Source organism: Bufo gargarizans, chromosome 2 (assembly GCF_014858855.1).
Source record: "Bufo gargarizans isolate SCDJY-AF-19 chromosome 2, ASM1485885v1, whole genome shotgun sequence".
NCBI lineage: Eukaryota > Metazoa > Chordata > Amphibia > Anura > Bufonidae > Bufo > Bufo gargarizans.
The window spans coordinates 145,355,524-145,366,420 of record NC_058081.1 but is presented as its reverse complement, the minus strand read 5'-3'; the positions used below and the strand labels follow the sequence as shown (position 1 = coordinate 145,366,420).

Genomic DNA, 10,897 nt, shown 5'->3' with positions numbered 1-10,897 from the left:
GCTGGGTGTGTTGGGGCAGCTGTCATGTGTATAGATGTACACTTAGCCAGCTATAACAGTAGAAGTCTCATATTTGTTCAATCAGTTGTAATGCAGCCTTTATGGCTGTGAGGGTAAATGCTTTGCCACTGATACACTGATAGATTGGAGGTTGTGGGTTTGAATCCCAGACCAGGAGACTTTAGCAGACAGTAAGATTAGATCACACTAGCGGCTGCTGTGTGAAGGGGCCCTGAACACGATATTTAACTAACTTGAAAATAAACTGTGGCACACGCTGCCTGGGCGCCGGGCCCCGAAGCAGCTGCTTCCCCGGTAGTTACGCCACTGTACCCCCTGCAATCCTGGGACCCCTGGCTTACAGCCCCAGAAGGAAAGCGCAGGCAGCGCAAGCACCCCCATAAGAGGAAGAGCGCAGGCAGCGCTGAGCACAGGAAGGAGGCTGGAGGGAGAAGAGGACAGAACAGCCCCTGGAGATGGCTGAGTAATGATCCTTCCACTACCACCAATCCCTAGATACCCCTGCAGATTCCCACTATTAACCTCTTCCCTGCTCACTGCCATAGCCCACAGCTCCCTATAACCCACAACTGCCGGATTCTGTATTAACCCTTTCACCCTGCAGTGCCACTCCTGGAGCTACATCCCTGCCTTTACTCCTGGCCTGCATCGTATTAACCCTTGCAGTGCCAACCACAACTAGGTTAACCCCTTTTACCCTGTAGGGACAGTGAGTAGCTAGGTGGTTGGGTGGGATCTGCTAAATAATGTGCGTGTATGTAAGTTTGCTATTTAGATAGTTTGTGGGGTGGAATTGTAATTGTGTATTCTATTGTGTTTATTGTGCTTAGGCATATTATTACAGTGTTATTATAGTATATTATTGCTGTGTTTTAGTGTTGGTTGTGTATTACTGTGTGCGACTATAAGTATATATATTTATGTGTCCATTTATATAAAAATATATAGTTATAGCAATAGTAGACTGTAGACTTGTATTTGTTTTAATAAATATACTTTATTGTTCAACATACAGTGTACAGTATTTTTGGTAGGCACCGTAATATATAACATAGTGAGATGACTCATGACTATTTATGAATATTAATTATTGATATTAACCAAAATATCAATAATTAATATCCCCTTTAACACAAGCGTTCGTAGGAACATTCATTAGCGATGATCTGCCTGTGCAAAAGTGCCGCCAATTACCCGATTAATGAGCAGACGCTTGTTCATAAGGCAATTGCATTTTTTATGCAGGCTAAAAAATCATTGTTTGCCGGCGTCTAATCATGATCTGCTGGCAGCAAATAATAAATCTGCATGGGGTCGAACGATGGCATTAGCGATCGCTCCTCCCCATACTGTGGAGGAGATCACGGAATGTAATAGTAGCGGTCTCCTTCACTGACAAGCAGCCGATTGACAGGAAGGAACGTTTCCTTCCTGACAATCGTCAGTCTCATCTGCAGGTCTAATACATCCCTAACTTGTAGGGTCTCATTCACTTATATAAAACACGTTTTTTTTTTTTCAGACTGTTGTAATGGTCATATGGAATTCCACCACCATGGAGGACTTCATCCTTCTTGGGCTAACAAGCAACCAGAACATGCAGATATTGCTATTTATTGTATTTCTGACATGTTACATTGTTTCTCTAACTGGTAACATAGTAATTATCTGGATCAGTAGTACAAACCCTCGACTCCACACTCCGATGTACTTCTTTTTGAGAAATCTCTCCTTCTTGGACATCTGGTTTACATCAAGTGTTGTTCCCAAAATGCTCATAAATTTCCTATCAGTGAAGAAATCCATTTCTCGTGATGCTTGTTTCACCCAAATGTTCATTCATCTTTCTCTAGGAGGGACAGAGTGTTTTTTATTGTTGACAATGGCCTATGACCGGTATGTGGCTATATGCAGCCCCTTACATTACACTAATATCATGCATCCCGCCTTGTGTATTAAGATGGCGGTTGCATCTTGGGTTGGAGGCGTAGTAGACTCAGTAGTAAACACAGTGTATACATTGCAGCTACCTTTCTGTAGCCGAAACATAGTGAACCATTTTTTCTGTGAGATGCCCGCAGTGTTGGAAGTGGCTTGTGCAGATGCATCTCTTAATAGGACTTTTCTTTTCTTCTGTGCCCTGGGAGTATCAGTTTCCCCTTTTTTCCTCATTCTTATTACATATGTAAGTATAATTTTCAACATAATGAAGATTCGTACAATCACAGGCCGGACAAAAGCCTTTTCCACTTGTGCTTCACATGTTATTGTGGTGGCATTATTTTATGGTACCATTTTATTTATCTATTTGAGACCTGGGAGGATTCATGCCTCGAGCTATGACAAAATGGCTACCTTGTTCTACAGTATTATAACCCCAATGCTAAATCCTCTGATTTACACTTTAAGGAACAAAGATGTAAAATTAGCGCTGAAAGAAACAACAAGAAAGAAGATTGTGTTATGGCACATTTGACTTGAGTTTGATTTGATTTCATGATATCTGTCAAGTCAATAAATATGTAAATGGTGCCCCCAATTTATCATTATTCCTTTAAATCACATTTTTTAAGGGGGTTGAGTCCTAAACAATGCCTTTGGCCTCATGCACCCAGGCTGTATTTTATTTTAGCCTGCAGAAAACAAATCCATAAAAAACAGATAGCTTCCATGTGCATTCTGGTTTTCGTTTTTCACTCCGTTCAACAGAAAGACAGACATATTCCTATCTGCAAAAACTGACAAAAATAGGAACAGCGGTGAGACCTGTAGGCATGCTCAACTTGCGGCCCTCCAGCTGTTGCAAAACCACAACTCCCAGCATGCCCTAACAGCCTACAGCTATCAGTCTACAGCAGGGCTTTCTGGGAGTTGTAGTATTACAACAGCTCGAGGGCTGCAGGTTGTGCATGCCTGCCCTACTGGGTCAGTGTGTTATCACTTTTAAAAACAGCAGAATTAAGAAGAATATGGCTGTGAGTAGAGATAAGCTAATTTCTCAACAATTCAATTCGGTCGGTTCGTCGAATTTTCCAAAAAGATTTGATTTAATTCAAATTTATTCATGGCGAATCACGTTAAAAAAAACAGCAATTTCCTGGCTGAGCCTGTATAGTGGTGTACAACACTGTGCCATGCAGTAACATGCATAGGGAGTCTGCTGTGGTAGTGAAACAATACTGTGAGTGAGTATAACATGCAGATCGCTCTTAGAATCACTTCACTCTTCAATTATTTGGGATCTTATGGGGCCAAAACTGACCAAAAACCTGAAGTGTGACCCTTACAGGTCAATGTTAGCGCCAGGTATAAAGAACCGTGCAGAGGCCCAAGATCCTATTATAGCATGAAAGAGCGCACTCCTGTTCCACCGTCGTCAGCTGATTCCACATAGATGTCTACAGAACCTGTTCTATTAAACGCTTATACAAGTAGAGCCCCCCTGAAAACAGAGTGGAGAGCAGTAAGTTTGTGTTGACGTCACAGATTATTTTGCCCTTCCTCTGATCCGTCAGAACAATAACCCCGAAAAAACGGGGTTGATCCAAAACAGAGATGACACGTAAATGGTATATTTGCATGTCTTCTGTGTTTTGTACCCACTCCTGCTTTTGGCTACCAAATGATAAGCCAATTCTGATAGAAAATAGGGACCATGTCATACAGGCCTTACAGCCGCTACATAGACAGGATCCGTTGTGTGTCTCTTTTTCCTTCCTTCTGACAGATCAGAAAGGTCAAATAAATGATGATGTCAGCCAGGCCAAAAGGTTAAATAGTGGCCCAGTCATGGTGGGGAGGTGGCAGCAGCATGAGGACAACACAGAGTGGTGATGTGACAGCAGCATAAGGAAACCACAGAGTGTTGAGTTGGCAGCAGCATGAGGAGACCACAGAGTGGCCCAGTGACAGAGGGTTGAGGTGGCAGCAGCATGAGGAGACCAGAAAGTGGCCCAGTGACAGATCTTCACAAAGGTCAGTTTCCCTACTCCGAGTTCTCCTTGGGGTAACTATGGTTTCCGCCTCAATAAACACCCACTCTGATGCCACACTGCTGGCCGGGGAGGAAAGCTTGTCCAGGGCAAACTCAGCCAGTTGCGGCCACAAGTCTAGTTTGGCTACCAGAAGTCCAGGGGATCTTTGATGTGGGGTGGCAGGATGCAGTCCAAGTATACCACAACCTGCTGGTTCAGGTTCTGCTCTATGTCTAGTTCTTCTGCTGGTGAGTAGTTTCTTCAGTAGGCAGGTGAAGAAAACTGTTCATCAGCAACTCTAGACTTAAGTTGCTGCTGATGGAGCTGGTACTGCCCCTGCCACACCCCACCCCCAGCAGCCATGGCACCGGTCAGACCTGCATGAGGATGGGCAATGGCGCTCATACGCAGCAGCCAACTGACTACATAGGCTGTCTCAATAGTAGTTCAGTTTATCCTCCCTTTCAGCAGGTGTAAAAAAGGCCCCCATTTTGGACCATCAGCGAGGGTCCAACATGGTGAGAGCCAGTAGTCATCCCTCTGCCAAATGGTGACAATTCGGCTGTCGCTACGCAAGCAACTGAGTATGCATTGGGCCATTTGCGCAAGTGACTCAGAGGGACTCCCTGCCTCAAACTCCACTGCATACTGCCACGGTGTGTCTGAGTCATCTGCCTCATCTTCCTCATTGCCCTGTAGCTCCCCCGACTGCTCCTGCTCCTCCTCTGCTGTCACCTGTGTAGAAAAACCAGCCATTTCTCTATGCATTGCTTTAGCTCGAACGTCCTCCTCCTCTAGTTCAGCCCCCACATGGCTCATGTGGCCGTAAGATTTAGTCACACGTCTTCTGCCTCAGGCCTCCCAGATTTAGAAGCATCTTTTCCAGGACATGAATCAGTGGAATGACGTTGTTCATCCTCTAGTCCTGGTGACTGACAAATAAAGTGGCCTCCTCAAAGGGGCAGAGGCGGAGATTATCGCAGGACCTGCGGCGTGAGAACGTGGAGGAGGAAGTGGCGTCAACTGGCCAAGTTGCTGGTGTGGCTGGGCAGGAACCACATTTACCCAATGAGCCGTAAAGAACATATATTGCCCTTGACCGTAGTTACAGAGATACACGTCAGCGCTGCCGTGTACTTTGGCAGACACTGACAGGCTCAAGGACTGGCCTACCTTGTTCTTCATATGTGTGCAGGGCTGGCAAAGAAATGACAGTTTAGGACTCTCCACCTTGGGTCTGCACAAGCCATCAGTTCTCTGAAAGGTGCAGAATCCACCACTTGGAAAGGGAGGGACTACAGCACCAGCAAATTGGCCAGGAGCACAGTCAGCTTCTGCGCCATTAGATGAGTGCACGCATACGGTTGTCTCTTGGCAATCGGTTTGGTGATGGATTGCTGACTGGATGACTGACGAGAAGTAGAGGGAGGAGGAGCAGGAGCATCAGGACCAGCAGATGATGGGAAGGACAGACAGCTCCCTTCAGCTGAGGTGTTGGAGTCTTGACTGCATGAAATTGGGTGCATGTCACTGGGTAATGCAGCAGTTGCTGTGGCAGGCTGGACCACCACGGTTCTACCAGGCCACTTTATGGTGATGCTGCATGTCAACATCGGCACCCTGGCCACGCTTTGCATTTGTAGCACCCCAGAGTTGTGTTACTACACTCCTCTACCCCTCTACTATCTTCTAAGAGCCTTTATACTGTCATCAGATATGATTTTGCTCAGGTCTTCCACAAATGTGCATAAAGCTAGGTTAAAAGTAATTGTTCATGTAATTTTCCTGGTTACCAGTAGGTGGCAGCAACACATTTGCAGGTTTAAGTTACAGTTTAGCGTATCGGAGCTGGAATGGATTATTCCAGCTTAGCTCCCTCTCTGTGGAGAGGTGGGCTGGACCCACATCCTGCAGTATGGGTAGAGAAGGAAGTTAGGGTCAGTTTAGCCTCCCCCTGCTAGGAGAAGGCTGTATGATAGTGTCCAGGAGAACCCCTACCTAGGGAGGACAGCAAGGACCTAGTCTCGACTGAGACTTGGCCATATAGCTAGTCTCAGCACCCTCAGCTCTGCTGGATGAGGAAAGTAGAAACTTCAGACAAACTCCAGAGTTCCAGGAAGAAAGCATCCCCTGAGAATCCATCTGTGATAAGTCCAGAGTCCTAAGAGAAGCCTATTCCTCCTCAGCTAGTCTGTCCACACACAGCAGAAGTTACAAGCTCCACATTTAAAGCAGAAATACTCATTCCTGCCAATCCTTGCCAAAACCTGCTGGGACTTAGAGACCAAAGCTGTATACTGATTAGATGCAAGTTATTTCAAGTAAAGCAACGTTTGAACTTCATCTAAAGGTCTGAACATCTTTTATTCTGCAAAGTTCCTCTATTACTCATACTATCACTACACTCAAATTTATTGCAAGTGAGCCAGGAGCCAGGAGTCCGGCCGTACCAAGGTAGGAGACACCATGACGCAACTACCACAAAACTATAGAGACATTATAGGCCATTACACCACTCTGGCATTCCTAACCAGGGACGTGCGTTATAACACCCTGGGAAAGGGCCCTGGGATAGTACCCTGTGCACGCTGCAATTGGTCTCACGACAAATACATATTATCCACCTGTACCTGGCCACTACACATTCTGACCACAAATTTGGTAAATGGCCATGTTCACCTCTTCCGGCGGCTTAACAAAAAATTTTCACATCGCCAAGTATGCCATTTTCCCCCCAAAACTTCGTGCTGACTGCCTGCTATCGCTGCCTCTGTGAACCTGTGCACCGCTATTTTCCGGACAGGTAGGCTCCAGCAAAGCGGGTGGTCTACCCGGGCACGTATGGCACCCAACCTCCCACTGCTGCCACCCTGCTGACTCACGGCCATGCTACCAGCTTGCTGGCTCAGCCGCTTCCTCACGCACAAGCTGCCACCCTTCTCTCCTGATGATGATGAAGCCCCTTCTTTACCTGGCTCCCAAGTGCGATCGGCTACATCATCATCCGCTACTGTCTGCACGTCACTGATGTCCCCCTCAATGGTCTCAGACCCAGGAGCCTGACCACCCGCAACACCTGCTCCAATGCGACTCTCATCATCACTACTTGCCCGCCTACTGGAGGAAGCGGCGCATGTCTCCTCCAGTTCTTGCCTGGGCAGTAGCTGCTGACTGTCCTCTAGTAGCTCGTCCCCACTGAAAAGTGGAGCCGAGCCTACGCTATGTAATACTTCTTGTGCTGAGGGGACAGAAAATGACAGAAGCAGGTTCAGGGCAGGTGGGGGCACAGGGCCTGCTCCCGGGCCATGTCAACTAAGCATCATTTCAGAGGAACTCACCGACTCTTCGCTGATGTCACTTGCGACGAATCCAAAGACCAAGTCAACCATTCAAGCACCGCTGGGTTGCCAGTGAAGACACGACCGCTAGATGACACTGGGAGCTCAGGTCTCTCTGTGATTCATGCTGCCACCCCCCTTCTTCTGCTGCTACTTCTGCCTGTGACAGAAACATTTTGCCCACTGCCCGTTCCCTTTGAAGGGCCTGTCATTTGTCTGTAAATTAATACACCCCAAAAAACAGGCTGTATCCCAAAAAATGTCACTACAGAACAGCTAATAGACCTAATTAGATTTTCTATTTGCACACCCCAAAACAGGCTGTAGCCCAAAAAAAATTCAATACTGAACAGCAAATAGATGATTATCCAGTCCCTACAGAAGAAACTCAGCATTCACCGAGCAATCTGCGCAAAACAGCCTGTATCCCAAATACAATTTCACTACATAATGACAATGTAAGTTCACAGCAGAATGGCTAATAAGTACTTATTTTTCCTATTAATAAACCCCAACAATGGCTGTATGACAATGTAAATTCAACGTAGAATGGCTAATAACACATACTTATTTTTGCTATTAATACAGCGCAACAATGGCTGTATCACAATGTAAACTCACCACAGAACGGCTAATAAGAAGTACTTATTTTTCCTATTAACCTCTTGGGGACACATGACGTTCCGGTACGTCATGATGTCCCGGTACTTAAGGACACATGTGTAGGTACTTAAGGACACATGATGTCCTGGTACATCATGTGTAGTTCCGATCACCGGTGATCGGAACTCGGTGCTTGCTCAAATCATTGAGCAGGCACCCTGGGACAATGCGCGGGGGGGTCCTGTGACCACCCCCGTATCGGCGATCGCGGCAAACCGCAGGTCAATTCGTTTCCGGGTTATTCGGGTCTCTGGGGACTCGATAACCCGGAACAGGATGGTTATTGGTGGTGTGATAACACACCACCAATTACCATCCTGCGATCCTGAGAGGTGATGGTGACATCTCAGGATCGCTTCTGATTGGCTGCAGGGACGGGCAGGCGGTTTAAATTATTGCAGCGCTCCTCTCCTCCTCCTTTCTGTGTCCAGGAGCGAGGAGAGAGGAGCGCTGCATCGATCTCCAGAGCCAGCACCCTCAGCACCCCCCTTCTGACCTTCCACAGTGCCATCTGGCACTAAAAGGTATTTAGGGAAAGGTTAGGGACAGATTAGGTTAGGCAGGGATATTCAGGGAAAGTTAGTGGAAAAAGAAAAAAAAAATAAGAGTTTTTGTTGCATCACCCTAATCAGGTTTCTGGGGTCCACAGTACAGCTGTGTGACCCTAGACCCCCCAGGGGTGCTGCAGATTGCCCCCCTGCCCCTCCACACATTTTTTTGTGGCGCAAGCAGTACTGCGTACACTGACTGAGGCCGGCACTCTTAGGGCTGTTTCACACAAGCGGATGCCATGCGTGACATCCGCTGCGTGAATGACAGCCAAGACCCGATGCGGACAGCAGAAGCACGGAGCATTAACATGATTGATAATGCTCTGTGCCTCTCTGTGATCTCTTTACTACAAAATCACGGTGGCAACTTTATCTCACTGTGATTTTGTAGTAAAGAGATCACAGAGAGGCACGGAGCATTATCAATCATGTTAATGCTCCGTGCTTCTGCTGTCCGCATCGGGTCTTGGCTGTCATTCACGCAGCGGATGTCACACACGGCATCCGCTCGTGTGAAACAGCCCTTAGCGTCCAGCCACTGTTAGCGCATCGCACACCCCACCGCTGATCAGCTTCGGACAGCTGATCAGCGAGTTAGAATTTTTTGGCCTTTTTTTTATTTTATTATTTTTTATGTTAGTTTTAGGGCAAAGTCCGCAAACACCTGTGCCCCCACACACACGCACACCAAATAAAGATTTCCACGCACGCACACACACACTTCCATATGGCCCGCCGGATGTTCTCGGCCGAGGAGGCATACGCCCAGCTTGCCTCTGACTCCGAGAACTCCAGTGAGGATGAAGAATACCCCACTTTCCTTTTGTCATCTAGCGATGATGATGAGCCCCCAAGGCGGTGGGGACGCCGCCAGGCGGAGCAAGGGGACCGCCATGCTAAGGACTCTGTGGCCCACACTAGTACTAGGGACCCTGTGGCCCACACAGATTCCCACAGTAGCTAAACTCACTGAATATGACTATTTTAGCATTTTTTTCAGTGACCACTTTGTGAATCTGATGGTGGAGCAAACAAACCTGTACGCCCAACAGTTCATTGCTCAACACCCGGGCTCCTTTTTGGCTAGGGCCGGTGGCTGGACTCCGGTCAGTGAAGTCGAGATTAGGACATTTTGGGGACTCGTGCTGCACATGGGCCTAGTCAAAAAACCCAGTGTCACGCATTACTGGAGTGGGGACGTCCTCTACCAGACCCCACTTTACAGCACGGCCATGACACACTCCCTGTTTGAGGCCATCCGGAAATGCCTTCATTATGCAGATAATGCAGCATGTCCCCCCCCCAAGGTGATCCTGCCTATGACCGCCTGTACAAAATCAGGCCGGTCATCGATCACTTTGGGGACAAATTTTTGGAGGCCTATGTACCTGGAAGGAAGGTCGCGGTTGATGAGTCTCTCATTGCGTTCAAGGGGAGACTTATTTTCCACCAGCATGTTCCCTCTAAGCGGGCGAGGTATGGCGTGAAGCTGTACAAACTTTGTGAGAGTACCTCAGGGTACACTTATAAGTTTAGTGTGTACGAGAGGCGAGATTCCCGTATTGAACCCCCAGAATGTCCCCCCACTCTGGGTGTTAGCGGGAAACTTGTGTGGTACCTTATGCACCCACTGCTAGATAAGGATTACCACCTGTACGTGGATAACTTTTATACTAGTATCCCCTTGTTCCAGTCCCTCGCCACCAGATCCACGTCCGCTTGTGGGACCGTGCGGAAAAATCAACACGGCCTCCCTACCCTCCCCCTCCAGGTACCTATCCCCAGGGGTGAGACCAGTGCCCTTACCAGTGGAAACCTGTTGCTGGTCAGATATAAGGACAAGAGGGATGTCCTTGTACTGTCCACAATTTACGGTAACGGCATCACCCCTGTCCCTGTGCGAGGTACCGCGGCAACGGTCCTCAAGCCCGATTGTATCGTTGACTACAATCGGTATATGGGAGGAGTTGATCTCTCTGATCAAGTCCTCAAGCCATATAATGCCATGCACAAAACCCGGGCATGGTACAAAAAAGTTGCGGTCTACTTGGTACAGGTTGCCTTGTACAACTCTTTTGTGCTGTCCCGGAGCGCTGGCAACACAGGGAAATTCCTGCAGTTCTATGAGGAAGTCCTCAAGGCCCTGATCTTTTCTGACTGGGAAAGAGCAGGCCGGAGTACCTCGGGAGCTGGAGGTGCCCGGATCCTCCCTGGTCAACACTTTCCAGGTGTGGTCCCCCATACTGGAAAGAAGGGACAGACCCAAAAAAGATGCTGAGTGTGTCACAGGAGGGAAAAACGGAAGGACACCACCACTCAGTGTGACACGTGCCCCGATCATCCGGGCCTC

At 47.8% G+C, this 10,897-nt stretch overlaps 1 protein-coding gene across 1 annotated transcript; it reads left to right on the top strand.

The window, feature by feature from the left end:
* Positions 1-1,552: 1,552 nt before the first annotated feature.
* On the top strand, positions 1,553-2,497 carry LOC122925716 (olfactory receptor 2C3-like). Its single transcript, XM_044277062.1, has one exon. The coding sequence runs from the start codon at positions 1,553-1,555 to the stop codon at positions 2,495-2,497; it is 945 nt and encodes a 314-aa protein (XP_044132997.1).
* Positions 2,498-10,897: the final 8,400 nt, after the last annotated feature.

Coding starts and splice junctions, on each gene's coding strand:
- LOC122925716 (XM_044277062.1), top strand. CDS start 1,553: ATGGTCATATGGAATTCCACCACCATGGAGGACTTCATCCTTCTTGGG.